The sequence below is a fragment of the Podarcis gaigeae genome, assembly GCF_964106915.1.
Source record: "Podarcis gaigeae genome assembly, chromosome: 4".
In the NCBI taxonomy this organism is placed as follows: domain Eukaryota; kingdom Metazoa; phylum Chordata; class Lepidosauria; order Squamata; family Lacertidae; genus Podarcis; species Podarcis gaigeae.
The window spans coordinates 9,575,649-9,602,027 of NC_139677.1; the positions used below are offsets into that span (position 1 = coordinate 9,575,649).

General features: G+C 41.1%; 1 protein-coding gene across 1 annotated transcript in view; it reads left to right on the forward strand.

Annotated features, from left to right (window-relative positions):
- PIBF1 (progesterone immunomodulatory binding factor 1) overlaps positions 1 to 26,379 on the forward strand; it is an 85,168-nt gene that overhangs the window by 45,105 nt on the left and 13,684 nt on the right. Inside the window, exons 12-16 of the mRNA XM_083737804.1 lie at positions 1,290 to 1,440; positions 6,735 to 6,825; positions 14,528 to 14,630; positions 16,689 to 16,819; positions 20,439 to 20,523. Coding sequence (XP_083593930.1) covers positions 1,290 to 1,440; positions 6,735 to 6,825; positions 14,528 to 14,630; positions 16,689 to 16,819; positions 20,439 to 20,523 — 561 coding nt within the window. The remainder of the gene's footprint in view (positions 1 to 1,289; positions 1,441 to 6,734; positions 6,826 to 14,527; positions 14,631 to 16,688; positions 16,820 to 20,438; positions 20,524 to 26,379) is intronic.

Here is a 26,379-nt window from a genome sequence, read left to right on the forward strand (position 1 = left end):
ATTTCTGTTCTCATCCTGAAGCAAAGTTCTTAACCTGAAGCACTATTTCTGGGTTAGCGGAGTCTGTAACCTGAAGCATATGTAACTCGAGGTACCACTGTAAGGCTTTCTTGTTTGGACTGAACTTTCTTGTTTAGGACCTAAGGTTAAGCATGTATGGATAATTTTTTATTTTTATGTTTTTTATTTACGTACATTTAATTGGGTTTTACCTTTTGGTATTACTAATTTGTTAAATGGTTAATCACACAGGACCTTTAAAGAGCTGTCATAGACATGGCAATAAAATTTTTTTTTAAATAATGTATGCTGTTTTCACACTTGCATGCATTTGCTTCCAGCACAGCTGCGTTTTAAGTTGTTAGGGCTGGGTTATGTCCTCCCCCCCCCCCAATTTTAAAATAAGTTTTTCTCTCCAAATAAAACTATATCTTTTCTTCTATGACACTTGTTTCTTTCAGTGTAATTCAGTGTAATCCAGTCTACGGCACTTGTTTCTTTCAGTGTAATCCAGTGTAATCAGATTTTTGCACAAACAGGAGACAAAATTCAAACGAGGTTCCCTCTCCCCCCCCAAAAAAATAATTCTATTATTTCCACCCACCTGGTACCTCAAGCTACCTTTCTCTGACTTTCAGTAGCAGCTTCTTGGAGGACTGCAGTAGGAAGCAGGAGATGGTCACCTGAAAAGGGAGGTTGTTAGGAAACCCCCGCAATTCCCAGAATTCTTTAAGAAGAGTTGATTTTTAAACCATAGGGGTGGGCAAAGGGCTTCTCTAACATTTCTCAGCACTCTTAACAAACTACAGCTCCCGGGGGTTTTGGGGGGGAATCCCTGACTGTTTAAAGTGATACAATACTACTTTAAATTTGTACAGATGGGAGCCTTGCTTTTTGGCATGTCTTTCTATATACCAGTTTCCATGTGGCATAGAATCTGAAGTTTGTACCCCAAAGCAAAGATAGCCAGCTATTTATTTCTGACACACTAGAGTACCAACAACAATAGATGTTAATTTAGGGATTCAGCAAAGACTACCAAACCATGGACTAAGGTTGGATTCATTTTGTAACTGAAACATGTTTAACGATTTGGGATTTGAGAATCGCAATACAAATCTGTATGTAGTACTGCTTTTAATAGAGCATATTGGATTCTTATCTTAATTATAAGTTAAATAGCAATTGAACTGTGTGCAACTCATTATTTTAACTGTTTGGGCTTTTGTCTCCACCACAAATAATTTATAGCCTTCTGTTAATTAACTTTCATTTTAATTTTCATATAGGTTTTAACCAAAGAATTTTATAATCTTCAAGCACTGAGCGAGAAACGGATTTCAGAACTTCAGGCACAAAACTCGGAGTACCAGGCAAGGCTTGACACGTACGAAAAGCTGGAAAAAGAACTTGATGAGATAATCATGCAAAGTGCAGAACGTAAGTTCTTTTAATTTACCCTGTTCTTCCTGTAGTGCACTGTGTTGGAATATTTTAATAATCTGATCGCTGTTAATGAGATCTGGAAAATTTTAAATCCCAGGAATTTTTAGTAGATATTGAACATGCAGAAGTGTAATATTTAACATCAAGTACATATTTTATTGTGCTTTAATTAGCAGTGAGAATATTTATTTCATTTTGATTATCTCCTTAAATTACTTTATAGTAAATACTTTTTACTGGCTCAGATTCCCCCGGGGACATGCATGTCAGATCTATGTGCAGATGTTTTTGGTTTTCTTTCCTGTCATATTTGCTTGGCAGATTTTGCACAAAGGCTGTTGAAGAGAAAAACAGGGAGAAGCACCCCATTGCACATCTCTTTAGTTCTGTTATGTCACAACAATTCGCCATGATCTATCAAAGGTGATGATGGGGGGCGAGCAGAATTTCTTTTTTATACATGATTTTTTATTGGACTTTTGATATACATATAAAACATAACCATTTCAAACATTAAAATACAAGGTTCTTTTGAACCTTCGGACCCCCTTTCCCTCCATGGGTACCATGTTTAAGTTTAAATTTGCTGCATCTTTTACCATTATCCATCTATTATATAACCATGATTACCATAAATAATTCCACATTACAAGTGTCATTACATCCCTGCCAAAGATTTTAACCTTACAGTGGTCTTTTAAATAAATTACAAATTTACTCCAGTCTTTAGAAAATACTTGATCTTCTTGGTTTCGGATCTTCCCCATCAGCTTTGCCACCTCCTCATACTCTATCAGTTTCATCTGTCATTTTTCTTTTATGGTATTTCTCCTTCCTTCCATCTCTGGGCTAGTATCATTCTCAATTTTAGTGTATGTGCTGCCAAAGTGAGCACGGGCTGGTAGCAATCTCGCTGCCGTTGTTGCATACATTAAAAATCTTTTATCTTCTCTTGGTAACTCTTCGCCTATTGTACCAAGTAAAGCGACTTCTGGTTTTTTAACAAATATATTTTTGAACATTTCTTTAGTTCATTATATATTCATTTTAGAAGCTTCAAGATCAGTGTCCAACCATCTCGTCCTCTGTCGTCCCCTTCTCCTTGTGCCCTCCATCTTTCCCAACCTCAGGGTCTTTTCCAGGGAGTCTTCTCTTCTCATGAGGTGGCCAAAGTATTGGAGCCTCAGCTTCAGGATCTGTCCTTCCAGTGAGCATATATTGCCCCAAATCAAAGTATGTTTAGACTGCTCACTGTATTCCCTCTTTTACCAGGGAGAGAGCCTTCTCTGTACACCAGGGCTGCACACCAACATACCCCATCATTTCAGAAAAGCCCCAGTTATTTTTGTCCGGTTTTTCTTTAAAAAAAGGTAAAGACTGTTAGGTCCAGTTGCGGACGACTCTGGGGTTGCGGTGCTCATCTCGCTTTATTGGCCAAGGGAGCTTCTGGGTCATGTGGCCAGCATGACTAAGCCGCTTCTGGCAAACCAGAGCAGCACACGGAAACGCTATCTACCTTCCCGCCGGAGCGGTACCTATTTATGTACTTGCACTTTGACATGCTTTCAAACTGCTAGGTTGGCAGGAGCAGGGACCAAGCAACCGGAGCTCACCCCATCGCGGGGATTCGAACTGCCGACCTTCTGATCAGCAAGCCCAAGTGGCTCAGTGTTTTAGATCACAGCGCCATCCGCATCCCAGTTTTTCTTTAGCTGCTGTTTATTCTTCTGCTAAAGTGACTGTTTTGGAAAGTGTTTTAGTATTTATTTGTTGTGCTGGATGTTTGTTGTTTTTATTAATGATTTTATCGCCGTAGTTATACTTCGTTACATTTCCTGTGTAAGCTGTTCTGAGAGACTGTTTACTTTTAAAGGTGGCCTAGGATCCAGACCAAGGAAATAAATGGTTTATTAGTTATGTATTGTATTGTATTTTATTGTAGCAGCTCTGGTCCAAAGATGATTTTGACTTTGCATTATCAAGTAGAGAACTTTAGATAGAACTCTTTAACATAATGTAAATGTGAATTATCCACTTTCGTGTTAATAAGTTTAGAATGCAAAGATAATTCATTTATTTTTTAACAGTCATAACAATAAATCAATCAGACATTGAACACAGAGATCATCCAGTTAGTAACAAAACGCTTAGACTTTCTGGAATCTCTTTCCAGTTTCCATTCTCTGATATTCATACTAGCGTATACCCATCTTTCATTCTTGTCCAGAGCTATTTCAAGTTACAATTTGAAATATTATAAGAAAAACTTCAGGTGTGAGAGGCTAATTTTTTTGTGTAAGAAAACACTTTAAGAAGAAAATTTACTGAGGGAATATATAACATCATATGGCCCATTCAGTGGCCTTTTGACAAGAGAAAAAAATAGAATAAGCAGCATATATCACAAGTTGAAGTTTTTGCAATGTGGACTATCTACTCTTTCTTATCATCATTATTAATAACACTAAAACATACACTTTGCATGATGACTGTACAATAGTTGTCTAGTGGTTTTAAAACATACCAATTTAATCCAGAGAAATATGCAGCAGCAGCAATGTGTGCAACCTAATTTTTCTCTCTCCTTACAATCTTCTATTTGTTGTCTATACTTGGCAAGATCAGACTCTGCCAAGCAAGCTTGGCATTTGTTTTGATAATATAATAGCTCACATTTCAGTAGTATGTGTGCGAACAAGTCTTACTATAATGCTAATGTATATGTACTATTTTGATTGAAAATACTCAGAAATATCACTTTGGTATGTTTAAGATCCACGTTGCTATATTTTCTGTTGTCAAAAGGCCTATTGATAGAAACTGCATGTATGTTTTTATAGTGTTCGCTAGAGCTTGCAGAGAATATATATATATATATATATATATATATATATGCATTCAGATTTGAGAGACTGTTGCCAAAAATATTTTGTCCTGTACATTTTGTGCTCGTAATTATTCCCCTTACCATGTATAATTATGCTGTTGCATATGCTGCCAGGAAAAAGAACACTCACTCCCAGAGCTGAAGAGTGCTTGTTTTCTCCTTTATATCTTAGAACAGGGCGGGAGATATTATTAATGTATTTCACGAATGAATGGCTCTTTAAAGGGAACCAACACTAACAGTCTTCAGAAATGACACATTGATATTGCTGTGAGACGTAAACATTCAGCCTGCTGTCTTTATCATTTGCCCACTATTGCAAAGGGCATGATACTGCTCACCTCTTTTGGGAGGCCAGGGTGTAGAAGTTGTTCCTGTGAAATAAAGCTAGCCTTGCCTATTCCATGTCTCCCTTACCAACTGAGCTTGGCTTTGAGGACAATGCACACATCTTTTTCAGTACATGTGCCAAACAACCTCCCCACATTCATCCAGTGTTTTACCAACTGCACTGGCTCCCGGTGGAGTACAGGGTCAGGTTTAAGGTGCTGGTTTTGACCTTTAAAGCCCTATGCAGTCTAGAACCCACGTACCTACGGGACCACCTCTCCTGGTATGCCACACGGAGGACCTTAAGGTCTACAAATGACAACATTTTGGAAGTCGCAAGGAGGTTAGATTGGTCTCAGCTAGGGCCAGGGCCTTTTCAGTACTGGCCCTGACTTGGTGGAACACTCTGTCACAAGAGACTAGGGCCCTGCAGGACTGGACATCTTTCCGCAGGGCCTGCAAGACAGAGCTGTTCTGCCTGGCCTTTGGTTTGGACTCAGTCTGACCCTTATGTTTCCCTCCCCTTATGGTTTTGATCTATGGGCTACTTTTAAAATGCGGCTGCATTTTAAATTGTATTTTAACCTGTATTTTAAATTGGTCCCCGCCCCCCATTAAGTTTTTATTGTAATTTTACTGGTGTTAGCCGCCCTGAGCACGGCTCTGGCCAGGGAGGGCGGGGTATAAATAAAAAATTATTATTATTATTTCCCAACTTCCTTTCGTACCCAAAGCCTGGTATATTGCTGCAAGCATGGCTCGTCTATCCCACTCAGTCCTCCATGTTTTTGGTATAATTCTTAAAGTTCTTTTGATTCATCACATCTGTGAAATTTCAATATTTACCAAACAGTACCAATTGGATAAGGGACGCAGGTGGCGCTGTGGTATAAGCCACAGAGCCTAGGGCTTGCCGATCAGAAGGTCAGCGGTTCGAATCCCCGCGACGGGGTGAGCTCCCGTTGCTCGGTCCCTGCTCCTGCCCACCTAGCAGTTCTAAAGCACGTCAAAGTGCAAGTAGATAAATAGGTACCACTCCAGCGGGAAGGTAAACGGCATTTCCGTGCACTGCTCTGGTTCGCCAGAAGTGGCTTAGTCATGCTGGCCACATGACCCGGAAGCTGTCTGTGGACAAACGCCGTCTCCCTCGGCCAGTAAAGCGAGATGAGCACGCAACCCCAGAGTCGTCCATGACTGGACCTAATGGTCCAGTACCTTTACCTTTACCTTTACCAATTGGATAATTGGCTTTTTGTTTAATTTAAAGCATTTTGAATCCACTCCTTAGCAAAAAGGGCTCTTAGAGTGGCTTATGAAAATGCAAGGTAAGACGATCCCTGCTTCCTATTTTTAAAAAATATAACACAAGGGGAAAGGGATGGGGGAAAGGCAAAAAGCAAGCTCAGGCACCGGACTTTAAAGTTAACCAACCAACTGGAACGGAGAAAGTTCAGGAAGACATTTTGAACGGCTGCCATCAGGTGACAGTTGAAGGAGAGGCCAAGACCATAAATAATCATAAAGAAAAATAAGTTACCATATATTACTATATTTGTAAAATAATAATTATATAGTACAGTATTACTGTATAATTAGTATTAGCATATTGGAATAGAGATTGTTGGGGCACAATAAAACCAGCAAGGCCAAAGTTCAAATCCTATGAAGCCATGAAGTACACTGGGCAACAAATCTCTCATTTCTGACAGCTGTACAATAGCTTCCTACGTACTATTTAAGTAAATTGACCGAATATATACTGAGTCCTGGATTCATCACCTTATTTATTTCCATTTGTTATTTACCCTAATCCTTGTTAGTTAAAAATCAGCTAGCTGGGCCCCTTGTGTATCTTCAACCTTCATTTCTGTGTACTGTTTATTTTAAAATATTTGAAAAAAAGAAATATTCTGATGGAGTAATTAAAATGAACAATTCCATTAGCATAACCTGAAGCCCCCTGATCTTTCTTACACTGTATGTGTACATATAATTTATAGGGTTGTTCAAAGGTGTGACTTGTTCTCTTTTTCCTAGATGTTCTACTGAAGACTATTTTGTATTTTTATAGTTGAAAGTGAAGAAGAGGCAGAAAGAGTTCTGTTCTCCTATGGATATGGTGCGAATGTTCCCACAACAGCCAAAAGGCGGTTGAAGCAGAGGTAAGGACAATACTAACTTGCAGATGTATTCCCTCCACTTACTTTCTCTTTTCCTCTTAGGAAAGGGAAAGTGCCTCCATTCTGCAGACAATTGCTAATTGTGTCTTTTCCTCTGGTGAGTGGATGGCATTACCGACTAACCATCTGCATTGCTCGTTGCACTCTGTGATACAGGACATGTGGAAGGGGGGTGTTGATGTGTAGAGAAGGGTGTTGTCATGGAGAGATAAATGTGACTTGATAAGCTTGTCACCTTTCCCAAGCTCATAATTTTGTGCAGCTAAGCAGTTGTAAATGGCCCTTTCATAATCGTCATAATCATCATGCTGCCCTTCTAGCATGCTTCCTGCCTTTAAAAACATTAAAGTATTTAAAATATATTTTGTTAGTGCATTCATTCTTACTAAAGCTAAAACTCAATGGTAATTGGCACTGTGTGTGTGTGTGTGTGTGAGAGAGAGAGAGAGAGAGAGAGAGATTCAATTTTTATTTCTTATATATAAATTCTTATATTTCTTATATATAACCTATTACTTCATAGTTGATGCATACTGCCTAATGTTATATGTTATAGTTTTGCATTGCAACATACAAAAATAAAATTACCGTATTTTTCACCCCATAGAGCACACTGGCCCATAGGACGCACCTAGTTTTTTGGGGGGGAAATAAAGGGGGGAAAATATTTTTCCCCCAGGCGCAGGGCTGGGGCGGGGGAAGCCCGAGCTTCCCCCGACCCCAGCCCCCAGAACAGGCAGCTGTCCGCAAGCCTTGGGAGACCGGCGCGACTTCCCGCCGGGCTCCCACGGCTTGCGGTTATCTGCCTGAAGCCCAAACCAGGTCGGAGAACAGCGGGATGGCGGCGCTCCGCCTCCCTGCTGTCCCCTGAGCTTGTGGGGCTGGCGCAAGGGAGAAGCGCGCTTCTCCCCGCTGCAAGCCTCCAAACCAGGTCGGGGAACCAAAGCCCAGGGTGCGCTGTGCAGCGCGCCCCAGGCTTCGAGATGCAGGCTGCTATCTGCAAGCCTAGGGAGCCCGACGGGAACTCCCGCGGGCTCCCAAGGCTTGCGGATAGCTTCCTGAAGCCTGCATTCGCCCCATAGGACACACACACATTTCCCCTTCATTTTTGGAGGGGAAAAAGTGTGTCCTATAGGGGGGGAAATATGGTAGTTTTAGCAACCATTAAAAAATTGAAAATATAATGCTGTATGTCAGGTTATAATGTGAATCCCAGTGAACGAAAATAATCCAGACATAACTCATTACTGTTACACAGTTCACATAAAATCAAGAATTCCTGCATGAGTCAGAAAATAAAATTTGGCTTGAGTGCCATGCATCACATGTACTCCCCCCCCCTTAATGGAGCCAGAGCACCGAGGAACAAATTCTAGGAGTAAAGAGGGTTTGTTTGTTATCCATTCTGGCTTTAATCCTATTTCAGTGTAGGAGAAAATCGCAACCTGTATTAGTAACACAATAATGGGTTCTCCTATCCTATGTGGGGATGCTAAACATTTTAAGGATCTAACTAAACTGCAGAGCACATAGACCCAGTACAGATATAAGTAACGTTCCCTGACCACCTAAGGTGGTGTATGAATTTTATGAAATAAATAAATAGATTAAATAATCATCATTAAGAGATCGTGAGTTTCCGCTGGGCTTGCACAGTCCTCCCCCTCGCATGTGAATTATCCCCTTTTTCTGGTGAGTTTTTCTGCATGGTTGGCAATATATATGCACCTTTACCAGTCCAAATGCTAACCGTGATAACCTGCAAACCAGAGTTTGAACCATGGTTATGGTAATCACTGTATTTTACACCTGCGTGCTTAGCAGCGTGCCCAGTGCTCTTAGCAAATAAATCAACAAACAAACAGAATATAGGCGTGTGATTACAGTGCAAAAGAAATAGGGAATTTGCACACAGCAGGTGGAAAGAAGGAGAGAAAAAGCGTCCCAAGTCCACGGGGCATTCCTGATCAACTTTTGCACTTCCCGAACCCCACCCCACCCCCACCCACCCCAGCCCCATGTAAAACAAAACCAAGTGTGTCACCGGGGCTGTATCTCTCTTTGCACTGCAAGTTTAAAGTCTTCCTTGCATTGCAGTGTTTTTCTGTTTCATTAACCAAAAACCATGCCAGGGTGGCCAACAGCAATTGCTTCTCTCCCCCCCTCCCCTGTGCTGCAGCAAGCCTATTCCTCTTCTACATTTCATGACGGTATCATTCCGCTGAAATGACTTAGCGCTAGGGGAGTGGTGGGACTGTTTTTAAGGTCCTAGCTGGGCTCAGTGTGGGAAAAACTAACGTCTGACATTCCAGTAGCACCTTAGAGACCAACTAAGTTTGTTATTGGTATGAGCTTTCGTGTGCATGCACACTTCTTCAGATGCACACATGCACACGAAAGCTCATACCAGTAACAAACTTAGTTGGTCTCTAAGGTGCTACTGGAAGGAATTTTTTAATTTTGTTTCAACTACGGCAGACCAACACAGCTATCTACGTATGTCTGACATTGTAGTCAATCCCACTTGAAGGAAAACATATCTGACATAAGGTAAGCTGATAGATTTGGCTGGAGTTCCCACATTATTCATCTATACAAATCAATGCTGAAAAGCAAAACCATATCTGTTCTGCTGTAGTAAGTCAGCATTTCTCAAGCTGTTGAAAGCTCTGCTTGTTTAGAAAATTAAACCAAGAGCAAATTTCACCACGTGTCTGTCTATGGCTAGTTGTCTGTTTTTCCCCTTAACGTCTCGCACAGCACATTTCAACCTCAGCTCACGCTGCAATAAATGCACGTTACTTACATACACTGTGCTTTATTGCACTAAGTACAAGTAAACATTTCCCAAAGAGGTAATGACTGTTATAAACTCTCTCTTCCTGGACACACTGAAGTATTGTGCACATTCCAAGAGGCCTGCTTGTTTGAAACAGAAAACCATTTACCTATGCTTGACTGAACTTGAGCATATAAAGTGTTCATTTCAGTCAAATTTGGTTTGAAAACAGCAGAGAAGACTTCCTGGCTATGCATTTTTGATGTTTCGTATATAAACTCCAGCTGAAAAAGCAAAACACAAAATGTTTATTTTTATCCATTATAAATTAGCTTTAAACATCTGAATCAGCAGGAGAGAAGTTTTGAAAACGTAATTGTTTTCTGCATGGTATGTATATTGCTTGCATAATTCTTGGTCACATTGCTGATTCACATTATACGCAACAGGCACATTTATCTTATACAGTGGTACCTTGGAAGTCAAATGGAATCTGTTCCGGAAGTCCGTTCGACTTCCAAAACATTCAAAAACCAAGGCACGGCTTCCAATCGACTGTAGGAAGTTCCTGCAGCCAATCAGAAGCCGCGGAAGCCCCATCGGACGTTTGGGTTCCAAAGAACGTTCGCAAACCGGAACACTCACTTCTAGGTTTGTGGCATTCAGGAACCAAAATGGTTGACTCTCAAGGCATTTGGGATCTAAGGTACAGCTGGAGAGACAGAGCGCTTCTTGTGACATCTAGGTCTTAAAGCTGGCTACTAAAGGCGTGGACACTCTACCACTACACTCTACCGCTTCTTTCAAGCTGGCACATGCTACCCCATCTCACATTTACCACACCCCGTACCCAACCAGTCAGCACTGCTGGCTGTCTTTCATCAGCCATGATGGACAGAGGTCCATAGGTTGTATTAGACACATAGCAACAAGTTTCTTGTCCATATCATCTGGCCACATAAATTGAAAATTATCTTACAAGACAGAGGAGTCGAGCAACCTCATGACCACACAACAGATCCTTAGCCCGGGAAATGCATGTTCTCCTGTGCATTATCAAAGTTCCCATGTCTACATTAAACCATATATCATCAAAGCTTGCTTCCCATTATCAGTTGCCACCACCACGGATTGAATAAATGGCGGATTTGGAAACTGAATAAGAGCATCTAGTACCTCGTTCAAGCATATACTCAGTTTCCTTTAGAACCCAATTTTAATTATTTGTTTGAAGCACTTGGCCAAAAGCTTCCCACAGTAGCTTGCAAAAATTAATAGTGAGACATTTATTGCAGCAACAAATGTATATGTTGAGTAGAAAGTGCCAGCTGCAATGCCAGTTTATTGTTGCAAAATATTTTTCTTCATTAAGGGGACATGTTAGGAAGTCCGGAGGATCTGAAGCCTCCCCATTGAACACCCCCTTTTTCAGGTGCCAACAGCATAGTGGCAAGTTTCAGTGCTTGTAACACAAAGGATTGGATAGACAGCTCTCCCTTTCCATAAACTGAGAGGGAGATCCACCTTATTCTGAAGGCTGTGAGATGCCCTCCTAGTGACGTAGGATTCCACTTTGATTATCCTCAATTTGAGACAGTGGTGTTTAATATATCATTATGTTAAATATATACTCAATGAGGAAGAGGTAAAGACTTCCCTAGGTATGGAAAACGTATTCAAACATCAACATTTTACATAGTACAGTAAAAAGTTTAAAACTGTCAAATTTTCATGGAGTAATTGTGGAATCATCTTGAAATTCATTTCAGGAATGTAGAGATTTTGTAAACAAGCCTGGATCTACAGATCATTCCATTTTGCTGCACATGCGCATTCACTAAGCAGGTAGCTGGAGGGGAAGGTCTGGATTATGCCCTGCTACTGCACCCAAATAGGTTATGGGTGCTCAGCGCATGATCTCAAACAACAGGAATGCCCACACAGCCCCAGTTCTGCCCATAAAATAGTACTGAAGCCATTGCGTTCCTGCCAAAGTAAATTAAGCATGTTTGAAGTTACATTGAAATTTAATGGGACTTTATATCTGTCCAAGGGACGCAGGTGGCGCTGTGGGTTAAAGCCTCAGCGCCTAGGACTTGCCGATCGAAAGGTCGGCGGTTCGAATCCCTGTGGCGGGGTGCGCTCCCGTTGCTCGGTCCCAGCACCTGCCAACCTAGCAGTTCGAAAGCACCTCCGGGTGCAAGTAGATAAATAGGGACCGCTTACCAGCGGGAAGGTAAACGGCGTTTCCGTGTGCGGCTCTGGCCTCTTGAGTGAGATGGGCGCACAACCCCAGAGTCTGTCAAGACTGGCCCGTACGGGCAGGGGTACCTTTACCTTTACCTTTTATATCTGTCCAAAGGGTAGTTTTGTTTCACTTCAAAACACCAAATCTAAAAAGGATAAAGTTACACCCCAAGAAAGAGATTTGTAGAGATTTCTTATTGTGCAGCTTAAGTGTCTAGACTACTGGTGCTTCAACAAGAATATAGCTATTTGCCTTTTTTTCTGAATATAGAAAATGCTATCAATTTTTTCATTTATTTGATAATAGTTCACTCACAGGACACCATATCAACTACATAAAATAAGCAAACTTTGCATTGCTCAATATTTTGTTTCATGTTTTTCTTAACTTTTTTTAAAAAATACATTACTTCATGTGTTTACTTCATTGGTTTTATAATTTACTATGACTTAGATAAGTGCAAGCTGGAGAGATGTTTTTCTGTAATTACTGCCTAAAGGTAATTTTGTGGTCCATAGATGCTTTCTGATAATTATCTAAAACGCAACAGATAAAGGCTGTTGCTGTTGTAAGCAAAGTAATATGATTATGCTATGGGAAAGAAGGGGAAATATTGAATATTATTGTTCTAACCCAGTTAAAGCTGCATGTGTGGCCTATGGGCTTCAAACAGTAGAGATGGGAAAGAATCCAGTTCAGCCCCCAAACTAAAGCAGGTTCTTCCACACCCAAACATTTCTAATATGTTTTAAAGCAGTCTAGAAAATAAGCCCACCAAAATACTTTACTAACCTGGCTTCTCACATACAGCCCACAAAGGGAAGAGGCAGCACGTTTTCAGAAGTTTCTGTGCCTTTTTTTTCAAATGATATTTTATTAAGTTTTAAGAATAACAACAAACGGAAAAAGGAAAAAACACATACACAAAAATATAAAGTTATAAAGTACAAAAAATACAAAAGTTTAACTTAGAAAAAAAAAGAAAAAAGAAGAACAAAAAAGAAAAGAAAAAGCACATTAAAGAAAACACAAAAATCCCTCTTTTTAATTTCTCATCTTTGATTCACTTATTTTCCTGACTTCCTCACATCTCCCTTTTTTGTATCCCTTTTGAAAATTAGTTCAGCAAATTCATATCCAATTAATTTATCTATTATCAATCAATCCAATCTTATTTTTTACCTTGTTGCTAGAACCCCTTCAGTTCATTTCAATGTCATTAACATTCAAATTTTTTTACAATGTTTCTGTAGATAAATTTTAAATTTCCTCCAATCTTCTTCCACCAACTCTTCTCCCTGGTCTCGGATTCTGCCAGTCATTTCCGCCATTTCCATGTAGTCCATTACTTGCATCTGCCAGAGTGGGTAGGTCTTGTGTCTTCCAATGCTTTGCGATGAGTATTCTTGCTGCTGCTGTAGCGTACATAAAGAAAGTTCTATCCTTCTTTAACACCAATTGGCCGACTATGCCTTCTTTGCCTTTTTGTATGGAGGCTTTTTACCTTTCACAGGTGGGTTGACTTAGGCCCCAAATATCTGAAAGCCCGCCTCCTTCCCTACAGACTTTTCAGGTGTTACGACCATCCTCATAATTTGATAATTGGGGAGGGCCTTCTCTGTGGCAGCTCCTCCGCTGCAGAATCCCCTCCCCACAGAGGAGGCAACTTCATAATGTCGTTCACACCATATCCTGAAGATGTACCTCATTACCCTGACCTTTCATACCTGGGATGGATGGATGGATGGATAGATAGATAGATAGATAGATAGATAGATAGATAGATAGATAGATAGGGATGCAGGTGGTGCTGTGGTCTAAACCACTGAGCCTAGGGCTTGCTGATCAAACGGTTGGCGGTTCGAATCCCTGCGACAGGGTGAGCTCCCATTGCTCAGTCCCAGCTCCTGCAAACCTAGCAGTTCGAAAGCACGCCAAAAAGTGCAAGAAGATTAATAGGTACCGCTTCGGTGGGAAGGTAAACAGTGTTTCCGTGCGCTGCTCTGGTGTCGCTGTTCCGTTGTGCCGGAAGCGGCTTAGTCATGCTGGCCACGTGACCCAAAAAAACTATCTGCGGAGCGGACACACGCCGGCTCCCTTGGCCTGTAAAGTGAGATGAGCGCCGCAACCCCAGAGTCATTCACGACTGGACTTAACTGTCAGGGGTCCCTTTACCTAGATAGATGATAGATAGATAGATAGATAGATAGATAGATAGATAGATAGATAGATAGATAGATATCCTATTCTATTCTAATAGTTTATTTAACAAAAATTGTGTACCACTTAATTGTAAAAATAGCCTCTAAGCAGAAGATTTGCAACCTCTTTTTACTGTTTTTAATACTGGTTTGTTAAAATTGTTGTAACCTGCCCTGGGACTTCATGGTGAAGGATGGGTAAGAGATCTAATTCATGATTATTATCATCAGGTGAGTGACTGTTGTGTTGTTCCGTTGTGGCACAAATGGAGAGCTGATATGTTGTTCCAGAAACGTCTCTATAGCAGAATTAACAAAACATCTTTGCAACTCATATTTTATTGTCTTGTTTTGCATGTTAAAGTATTAGCGGAAAGTGTGGATAAAAGTAGGTGGCTTCATTTGTCATATTTGGAAGACAGATCTGAAATGTCCTTTCCCTCTGTTTTGGCGCAGTGTTCATTTGGCAAGAAGATTGCTGCAGCTAGAAAAGCAAAACACGTTGCTTGTAAAAGATTTGGAGCATCAGAAGGAACAAGTTGCCCAAATTTCACAAGAGGTACACAACTCTCAACAATATCTATACGTGTGTGTGTGTGTGTGTGTGTGTGTGTGTGTGTGTGTGTATTCCATACATCCTGAATTGGCATTTTTAAGCAACATTTTTACTGCATTTGTTATGATTAGCCAACTGAAGAAAGCATGCACACTAACCCTTTTCAGAGCAATTTATGTTGTATTAAAGCAGAGATCAAAATACAGATTAGTGTGCAGACTAAACAAAAATGCAGACTAGACAGATAAGTCTCTGTTTTCTGAGCTGGGGAAGAACTAGCAAAACTGGTTCAATGTTCTAGAGGTTTCCCTCCCCTCACATGTAATATTGCTGTTTTTATATAGTTTCTTTTAAATTCCTTATCCACTAAAACATACATATCTGAGAAGTCACTAGCTTTCCCAGATTTCTCTGGCTCTTGAGATTTTTAGCATACAATGTTCGTTAACTTCTGACGCAACTGGTAAAATAGCAAAATTCTTTCTGAACTTACCGGTCTTTAAAAATCTGCTTTTAACTGAACTTTATGGAGTGTTCTTTTACTGATACTCTGGTTGTTGCACCTAAAGCAAAAATCATAGAATTGTAGCATTGGAAGGGACCCCGAGGGTCATCTAGTCCAAGCCCCTGCAATGCAGGAATCCTGCCCACAGCTGGCCCTGGGTGGACTTGAACCACCAACCATCTGAGTAACAGCCAGACACACTAACCCATTGTGCCATGGGGTGGGGGGCAAATTGCCTATAGCCAAAACACACTGGGTTCCATAGTGGGTGGTTTTGCCAAAGTCATTTTTCATTGAACCCCACAACCTCTTTCTATTTTATTTTAAGTTTTTACTTTGCACATAAGGCTGAATGTGCGCAAGTTAAATGTGCATATGTTGCAGGCTTGCTGCATAAAGAAGGTGCCTTATACCAAGTTATACTAGCGTATCTCCCCCATCCCTGCTGAACCAGGACCCAGCCAACTGAGCCAAGCCTGAGATTGTATGCCCTGAGAAAGGGGCGTCCAGGGGTGTGACCAGAGAGTGGGGGCTTAGACTGGTCAGCTCTGTCACATGACCTGGCAGCCCGGCATAAGTTAAGCTAGCCAAAAGGGTGGTGTAACTCGGATACTATTTTAAAGGCTTGTTTTCCCTCTGTAAGACTGAGATCTGGGATCTGACACACCCATTTAATTTACACCAGCTTGCTTTACGCCAACTTCTTGTGCATAGGATTGCTCCCTAAAGACTTTTTTACAGTGTTAGCAAGCTGTATGGGAGCTAAATACTCTAAAAAATGGAACTTTAAACATTCCAAGGTTAGCATCCATTTTACTGATCTCTCTAGATTTGCCTTAGGAAGTGTTTGCTATATTATATAAGTGTTTGCTATATATATGTTATACATTTGAAATGATTGCCAGATTCTTGATGTGCTATGTTCTAAGGCAAGGCTGAGAAGGAAACAAAGAAGTCTTTAAATGCACATCTTGGCTGTATGTCTGAGATTGTGTGACAGTTGTGGCTCACTCTCAGCCAGTTACAACTGAAATTTAAGCTCGATGGGGTTTAAACTGTTGTCCAGCAACTTTTGCAGTTTTGTTCAAGTGTAGTTTGCAAGATGATGTTATTAAGAGAGTATAGGGACACGGGTGGCGCTGTGGTCTAAACCACTGAGCCTCTTGGGCTTGCTGATCGGAAGGTCGGCAATTCGAATCCCCGTGATGGGGTGTGCTCCCGTTGCTCAGTCCCTGCTCCTGCCAACCTAGCAGTTCGAAAGCATGCCAATGCAAGTAGATAAATAGGTACTGCTGCCACGGGAAGGTAAATGGTGTTTCCATGCACTCTGGCACTCATCACGCTCCTCTGTGCACCAGTAGCAGTTTAGTCCAGCTGGCCACATGACCCAGAAAACTGTTTGTGGACAAATGCCGGCTCCCTCAGCCTGAAAGGGAGATGAGCGCCGCAACCCCTTTGACTAGACTTAACCATCCAGGGGTCCTTTACCTTTTTTATTAAGAGAGTACAGTTCTCATTCCTGAAATTGAAAGAATGATACTTTTTGCACCCCACAGCGGGACAGAGGTAATTCGTTGCTGAACCAAGTACAACAGCCTTACAGGTATCTCATTGAGTCTGTACAACAGAGAGATTCTCAGATACTTTTACAGAAAGAACAGATTGCACAGCTTGAGAAGGATATTAGGTAAGTATTCAGAATTTACTGTATTATTTTAGTTGGATTCTGGATTCTTTTACTTCATTTTAAGATCAGTTTGACACCAGGACAGATTAAACAACAATGCCAAACGATGACGGTTTAGTTGAAAGTTTTTATCTGGCTGCCAGTTTTTTTAAAAAATCTACTGCATTATTTGTTTGTGCTTTGGTATGTTTTATTGGTTGGTTGCACGTCATTAACTATTTTACTTGAACCTTTGAGGAAGCATTTTTGCAACACTGCTGCTCTTTATTAAATACTACCTATTTCAAAGTGGCAATCAGCACAGACATTGAAAAGATGTACTGTAATCTTAGTCACACACATGACCTCCTTGCCTCCTTGAAAGTCAAGGGGCATGAATTACTCATGCTACCTTCCTGCAAGGCCAGCAGCCTGCATGAAGATTCAATCTCACCGGTCAGTTGTGCATTGTCTCTGAATGATGGGCTCAATTTCTTAGTTCTTAATACCACACCCTCCTCGCCATGAAGTATCATTGACTTAGGAAGCAAAGTATGCTGAGGTTAGTCCGTCTGCAACATGTTATTCCCTTTTCTCCAAGAGCAACGGTTAAATTCTCAGTGTAAGAAATGATTTCTCAAACGTTATAAAGCTTAATATTATTTGTATGCTTAAAACAATGCCCGTGGCTTCTTATTTGTAGGGAATTATGGTGTAGAGTGCTACAGTGGTGCCCCGCAAGACGGAAAACCCGCTAGACGAAAGTGTTTTCCGTTTTGGAGGCGCTTCGCTAAACGAATTTCTCTATGGGGTTGCTTCGCAAGACGAAAAAATCTTGCAAGTTCCCGCGGGTTTTTTTTGCTTCCCCCTCCTTTTCCTAAGCCCCTAAGCCACTTATCAGCTGTTCCGCTGATAAGCCGCTTAACAGCTGATTGCTAAAAGCCGCTAGACCGCTAATAGCGCCAATACGCTAAGCTGTCAATGGGCTTGCTTCGCAAGACGAAAAAACCGCTAGATGAAGAGAATCGCGGAACGGATTCTTTTCATCTTGCGAGGCACCACTGTACCTGTGTTTCCCCTTTGCTCTTTAGGTCAGTTATAGGCAGCAAATATGTATTTCTTCATTATAAGGCCGAAGAGTGAACTGTCCCAGAATCTTACGTTTCACAGGTCATGCATTCCAAAGCAGTATTTCCCAGGTTTCTATCTGAGGAACTTTTTCTGTAGTAAAATTGTAGGCACACTTCTTTTTTAACATGTGCATAAGCATGATAATTACTTGCCCACAAAGGAGCCTGTGCCCTGTGGATATGTGCCTCCTAATTGGAAGTAGCTGAGTCTACAACTTGTATAGGGAGATGGCAGGCAGCCCCATCCATTTTTTGCTCTTTAAGACTCACTTTTTCTCTCCTAAAAAGTAAGGGGAAATGTGTGTGCGTCTTATGGAGAGAATGTAGGCTGCGCAGCTATCCCAGAAGCCAGAACAGCAAGAGGGATTGCTGCTTTCACTGCGCAGCGATCCCTCTTGCTGTTCTGGCTTCTGAGATTCAGAATATTTTCTTTCTTGTTTTCCTCCTCCAAAAACTAGGTGCATCTTGTGGTCTGGTGCGTCTTATAGAGCGAAAAATACGGTAATTCTGTTCTGTGTCTCAAAAGCAATTGGTGGATGCAGACTCACGGCAGGGTTACTTTACCCTGGGCGAGAGGTAGGGAGGACAGGGAACTGATTGGAAAAAAGGAAAGCCAGAGCATAGAATCGTGGAGAAATGCAACAGGCCACCTCCTTTGCCAGTAGAGACTTTGTGCTAATCTCATGGCACATTTGTATACCCCAGGACAAATTTTGAGAACTGCTAATGTCATCTTTGCCCTCAGATAACACGTCATGTTCCGCTAATTACAGTCTTTTTGTATTGGATTATAATAGCAGTCATTATAGGATGTGTGTGCTCCTTATGGATCAGTTATTATTTATGTCTTGAGTGCCACAAGGAAGGCTGGTTTTGATGTCAGGCCAGTCAGACTGTCCCCTCTCGCCCTGCCCAGGGCCAACAGCCCTGTGAGAAGGATGGGAGCAAGGAAGTCATGCAGACACCATTAGGGCCTGTGGCGGTCAAGACTGCCCCCTCTCCACCCCACAGGGCCAACAGACATCATTGCCCTGTGAGAAGGAGGAAGAGGAGGGTCTTGGGGAGGGTGTTGTTTGCGTTATTGTAAAATAGTAGAAATGTTTTTTTGTTTTTTTAATGATTTTTATTGAAATTTACAATCACCAACCCCCACCACCCACCACCAAAAAAATAGTAGAAATGTTAGATTGTAAACCACCTTGAACGCCTTGGCAAAAAAAAGAAGTATACAAATCCAATAAACAAATCAAATTCAGAATTTCCAAACAGTGTATATAAAACATTTTTAAAGAAAAAACATACAATAATTACAGTTCAGCACAGTAACATAAAGTTTTAACTTTCCAGGATTAGTGTGCCTGGGACTTAAAACTTTCCTTCTTGTCCACGTGACCTCATTTCTTGATTTGTCTCACCTTAATTCAAAACCAGCAAGGGTAGTGCTGCTCCATCCTTTTATTTTTGTTGCTTGTTTTTTAATCTCAGTTACATCTAGGTGATTTAAGCAGAAAAGCATGGAGAAGCTCATTGTGACACACTTCATCTCTTTATTTAAAGCAGGGGTAGGCAACCTAAGGCCCGTGGGCCAGATCTGGCCCAATCACCTTCTCAATCCGGCCCACGGATGGTTTGGGAATCAGCGTGTTTTTACATGAATAGAATGTGTCCTTTTATTTAAAACACATCTCTTGGTTATTTTGGGGCCCTGCCTGGTATTTTTACATGAGTAGAATGTGTGCTTTTGTTTAAAATGCATCTCTAGGTTATTTGTGGAGCATAGGCATTCGTTCATTTTTTCCTTCCAAATATAGTCTGGCCCACCACATGGTCTGGTGGATGGTGGACCGGCCCAGGGCTGAAAAAGGTTGCTGACCCCTGATTTAAAGTATCCCCAAACGATGCATCTCCACCTTTTTCTCGTAAACCTGAACAAAGACATAGAGTTGTTCCATCGTTTTCCTCATACGTCTTCTACAGCATTTTTATCAACCTCGTTTTGTTTTGTTTTTTAATCTGAATCCCATCCAATTTTTCAACAGCCTCCTTGAACTTTGATGGCTTGTGCTATGCTTGAACAATGCTAATAAATCAAACCAGAATTTAATTTATTGTGCTTTTCGGTATAGAGCAATATTAAAGAAAATTAGCTCAGCTGACTAAGCTCTCTCATTTGATTAATAGTACAAAGCCTGAACTACTTAAACTAGTATATTTAATGTTTACAGTGGTTTGTCCCATTGAAATCAGTGGTACGTGGGGTGGTTTGAATACTGGTTAAAATGGTCTATATCTCACAGCCTAAAGATAGCATTCATGTTTTCCTTTTGAAAATGAATGTAAACATACAGGTTTTAACGAGGACAAAGTTTTTCTGTGTGCTGTTGCTTCAGCATATGCTCATGGTTGCCAAGAATTGCTTTACAAATTCATGTTGTAACCAGAATAAAAGATTAGAAAAGATCATCCCTTGCTATTACTGTGTTTCCTAATACTATCGCTTTTTCTACCAGTCTTTTAAATAAAGAAAAGGCGGCTTTGCTGCGTGTCAAGAATCAAATGGCAGCAGATTTAGAAAGACTTCTAAATCACCGTGAGGTAATCTTCTTGTTTTAGCATCGCTATTACCATATATTGGGTTTTTCCCAACATGTTAGTCATGGGGCTGTTTTGTTTTTCTCTCCGCTCATGTTATTAAATATACTGGAGGCAAATGCCCCTCCAGGCCCCTCCCTCACCACTTTTCCCAGGCTGTTTCCCTTTATCCTCTGCCCCTCCAGTTGCCTCATAAGGTTGGCTGTTGAAGGTTGCTCTCGCTGCTGAAATTTAACTTGGGTGATGGTAGCTTTTCGATGGGTAAATTAACTCATGCCAGCCACAGAATGAACTGCCACATCTCAGTGTGACTTGCTTTGTTCAGCTCACTGCACCTTCCCAAGCCATCATGGTGACCTATGCCATGCCACGTTACTTCTTTGCTTGGCATTTACCGTATTTTTCCGTCTATAAGATGCCCCCATGTATAAGACATTTTGGAAGTCTCAGATTTAAGAAAATGTACCCTCAGGTGGCGCTGTGGGTTAAACGACACAGGTGGCGCTGTGGGTTAAAGCCTCAGCGCCTAGGACTTGCCAATTGAAAGGTCGGCGGTTCGAATCCCTGCGGCGGGGTGCGCTCCCGCTGCTCGGTCCCAGCGCCTGCCAACCTAGCAGTTCGAAAGCACCTCCAGGTGCAAGTAGATAAATAGGGACCGCTTACCAGCGGGAAGGTAAACGTCGTTTCCGTGTGCGGCTCTGGCTCGCCAGATGCAGCTTTGTCACACTGGCCACGTGACCTGGAAGTGTCTCCGGACAGCGCTGGCCCCTGGCCTCTTAAGTGAGATGGGCACACAACCCCAGAGTCTGTCAAGACTGGCCCGTACGGGCAGGGGTACCTTTACCTTTACCTTTACCTTTACCTTACCCTCAGCACTATCCATGTATAAGATGCCCCCTAATTTTTGACATTATTTTTTAGGGGGGAAAACCTGGTCTTATACACGGAAAAATATGGAATTTGTTTTTTATTTGTATATATTCACACTTCTAATCACAGGGCCACTGGGAATACACTGTTTGTTCTCAGCATAACTTGCAAAGGAGGGCAGCTGTCACTGAAACCATGGTTTAGCATTACACAAGCAGGCCAAAGTGAGCCTGAGTCTTGTGTCATCCTCCATCTCCCCCCACCTCCTCTATTGCAACCACAAGAGAAGTAATTGAAGTTTTTCATTTCCAGATACAGGCATTTTCAATGTTACGTCTGAATCTGGACAAACTGTGTTTAGTTTTCGTTTGTTTCTGTGAAACGTAGTTAATGTCAATTTGTGGTTTATGCCTCCAGCTTCTTCTTTTTTTATATAAATAATATTTATTCAAGTTTTAAAGCTTACAGAAGGAAAAAAGAAAAAAAAACCAAATTAAGCAAAAAAAAAACAAGACAATGCATCACAATAAGTAAAAACAAAAAAACAACAGAAAAATACAAACAATTAAAAAACAAATCAAACCTTCCCATAACTTATCTTTCCTTTGCTTGTTTCCTTGATCTCCTTTTTTTGTATTCTAGTTCAGTTAGATATTTCAGCAAATCCTTTCCACCTTTGTTTTTATCCTAATAATTTATCTTAATATACTGCAATTTTACATTCTCTTCTTTCACCAATTAACAATCCACTTTTACTTAATCCTTTATAACATGTCTGCTAAAACCACATAACTTCATTCCAGCATCCTTCTAACATTCCTTAATTTTACAATGTTTCTGTAAATAAGCTTTAAATTTCTTCCAATCTTCTTCCACCGACTCTTCTCCCTGGTCTCGGATTCTGCCAGTCATTTCCGCCAGTTCCATGTAGTCCATCACCTTCATCTGCCATTCTTCCCGGGTGGGCAGATCTTGTGTCTCATGCCTCCAGCTTCTTTATTAGCTGAGGTTAATAGAGAATTGGAGCAAAACCTTGTCCAATCTTCTTGTGGACAAGGGTGGGGCGGTGGGGGAGTGGATGAGCCCAAGGCTTCCCAGGTTTTGTTCGCTTCAGTTTAGTGTTGCATCAAAACAAGGCTGTTCTCTCTCCCCCCCATCACCACCACTGGAAATGTCCTGAGATTACCAAGGTAGAAAACTGAAAAGCACACAGAACCACTTGGTTCTCTGCAAAAAAGCTTGAAATATCTATCTTTGATTGGGAGTAGTTGGGGAAAGAGGCTGTGTATCTCTTGATGCATTGCATTCCTTGCTAGAATACTTTTAAAAATAGTACTCAACTGTGAACACAGAGATATGCTTTTTGTATATATGTTTAAACTCTCTGTTTAGTACCTTGGTGCCACTCTAGGTATTACTTCACTTGAGCAATTAAGTTAATATCTGTGCGCTTAATTTCTTCCTCTTTTAAATCATTATATCACCCCTTATTCTGCTTTACAAATGTGTTCTAGGTTTAACCGTTGGCAAAGTACTTTCAGATGATAAAATCAAAAGTTCTATTAAATTACAAAGAGCTTTAGTTTGTGTTAAGAACTCTTTGTACATTAATTTCCATAAATGCCACCAGCTGTTTTCTTTATAAATTTATTGGCTACCATTGTCTTGCATGTGTAATGAATGGTTAAGTTGTGATACACATGCTTTTAAAAATATTTTAGTACTTACACTAGGTGTATTATAGCTTTTTATTATGTCCTTGACACATGGTGTCATGCAGTATTAACAGAGGACTCATTCATTTTACACTCTGTGAAAAAGGATGTTTCTCAAGAAGAGAGCTTTAAATACATGCAAAGACAAAAGTTACCAGCTTTATATAAACTGTTGAAGACTTTGTACATTCTCCCACAACAAGATGTTAACTATTCTAAATGTGCTTCTTTTATCTGGCGGCATTTCATGAAACTTGATTAACAAAATCCATCTTAGCAACTATTCTTATGTGCCTTATACTAGAAGAGGGAGCATGACTCCCATGTTAGGTTGCATGGGGCCCTGGGTGCCTGAGCACCCACAAAATTCCCCATGAAGGTCTGGGCACCCACAAATTTCGGTGCCAGGGCCATGCAATCTGCATGGCACCCATGGTTGTGGGGCGAAGTTGGCACTCCTGTTAGGTTGTACCTTATAATGGGGTTATTGAATGTCCATATTGATGACACTGTCGAGCTAAACTTCCTTTATCACTCCTGAAAAACTCTGTGTCGTAAACACTTACAGTAAAAAAATGTATCACACCATTGCAGTACAAGTTTTTACAGATATGAAAGTAACTTAGGTTGCCATCCACTGAACACAGTCGGGCCTACTTTTGAGTGGACATATATAGGATTGCACTGTTAATGAAGCAGTAAGATTTTGTATCTTCTTGGTCCCATTGTGTTTATGCTGTGATGTACCATCTTAGCTGTCACTTAGTGCAGACCCAGGTCATCAGGCTTGAGCTTCTACAGTCCACGCCTGCCATGAACCACCATGGCAGGATTGGCAGCCAGAGCAGCAGATACGTTCTATGTTATTGATAATAGATTATCCTCTTGTTAATTGTGCTGTTTTAAATGTGCATTTTATATTTTACTTCCTTTAGTAAAGTTTTCATTTGAAATGCTTAAGATAATATTTTAGTTTCCCGTTACAGTGGTACCTCAGGTTAAGTACTTAATTCGTTCCGAAGGTCCGTACTTAACCTGAAACTGTTCTTAACCTGAAGCACCACTTTAGCTAATGGGGCCTCCTCCTGCTGCTGCTGCGCCGCTGGAGCACGATTTCTGTTCTCAACCTGAAGCAAAGTTCTTAACCTGAAGCACTATTTCTGGGTTAGCGGAGTATGCAACCTGAAGCGTATGTAACCTGAAGCATATGTAACCTGATGTACCAGTGTAATTATGTTGCTTTGAATGTATACTTTATATTTGACTTTCTTCAGTAATGTTTTACTCTGGATTTTTTTATTTGATGTTTTAATGTTGTTGTAAACTGCTTTGAGATTTTTTCCTTTAAAATATGAAGTGGTATAGAAATGAAATTAATAACAACAACAACAACAACAACAACAACAACATGAAATTAATAATAATTAATTTCATTAATTATGAACAACAACAAAATGAAATTAATAATAATAACAACAACAACAACAACAACAACAACAACAACAACAACACCGCAGGGAACCGTTGTATCACCAGTGCTTAGAGTCACATGGCAGCAATGAATTACAACTGAATTAAGTTGCTGAATTACAACTCATTACCAAACTTAAAACCATGGAGAGACCTGGTCTGAATAGAGACATTGGATTCTTATCTCATTTTACATGATAAAGCTATTTTTGGCTATCTCATCCCTTGCTTTTTCCTGTAAGACTAATTGCAGTCGTTAACAGTCGTCAATGACAACATCTTAAAAAGCAGAGACATCACCTTGCCAACAAAGGTCCGGATAGTTAAAGCTATGGTTTTCCCAGTGGTGATGTATGGAAGTGAGAGCTGGACCATAAAGAAGGCTGATCACCGAAGAATGGATGCTTTTGAATTCTGGTGCTGGAGGAGACTCTTGAGAGTCCCATGGACTGCAAGAAGATCAAACCTCTCCATTCTGAAGGAAATCAGCCTTGAGTGCTCACTAGAAGGACATATCGTGAAGCTGAGGCTCCAATACTTTGGCCAGCTCATGAGAAGAGAAGACTCCCTGGAAAATACCCTGATGTTGGGAAAGATGGAGGGCACAAGGAGAAGGGGACGACAGAGGACAAGATGGTTGGACAGTGTTCTCGAAACTACCAGCATGAGTTTGACCAAACTGTGGGAAGCAGTGGAAGACAGGAGTACCTGGCGTGCTCTGGTCCATGGGGTCACGAAGAGTCGGACACGACTAAATGACTAAACAACAACAGTCGTCAACAGGTCTACCACACCTATCAGCCAATTACCCATTCCCACCACCCTTCTGAGTAATACCCCTCCCTACCCTCTCACTATACATAAATGTCTAGTGACTTCTGTTTCAGTGTATCTGAAGAAGTGTGCATGCACACGAAAGCTCATACCAAGAACAAACTTAGTTGGTCTCTAAGGTGCTACTGCACAATTTTTTTTTCTATGGCACCAATGTACTCTCGTGAGAATTCCAGCAAGATCTTGCCAGAAGCCTCCACTGTGCGACCCCGGTAAGCGAGGCTTCCGCAGGGGGGACAGGCACCCCTGGGCAGTGGGGTAGCTGCTGCTGTTGCTCTGCCTAAGAATGGCCTGGCTGAGCAAGTTGCACTGGCGTGTCTTTGACTGAGCCAGGGTTGATGACTTAATGCCAGCTGAGACAGGAATCATCCAGTTAAGCCATCGTAAGCTGTTCATCCCAGCAGATCTTGCCATAGGATTGCCCCCTAAGAGTCTGAGAAAGATGCAAGAAGCAGGCAGGTAGTTTTAAGGGGCAGATAAGCAGAAGCAAGTTCAGAAGTGCTTTGGGTAAACTGTCAAGAAAGGCTGCCAGCGGCCTTTTCTTGCCTTATCAGAGCTCGGCACAACTGGGGTGGTTTATGTTTCCTGGAGGAAACCCTGGAGTGAAGCAGGGCAGAGTTGGGGAGAGAATAATAGCTCATTCTGTCCCAGATGCTCTGTGCAGATAACAGTATTTATTACATAAAATACATGCCAAAGGGCAAAAGGTCTCAGTCTGAAAAAGCTTACCTTCCCCGGCACTCAGCAAACCTCTTGCCTCTTGCCTTTTTGCTTTTCTATACTAGAGTCACAGCTACACTGTTTTTTGCACCGTTGTCTGGCTACACAGTGGATAAGACACTTGCTTGAATACACTCGACAGATTACATATGTTTTTATATTGTTCTACATGGGCAATTTAGGGCCAGATTCAGATTGAATTAAAATAAACCTTTGTGTGAGATCCAAGAATGTTTCACAGGCCTTGAAA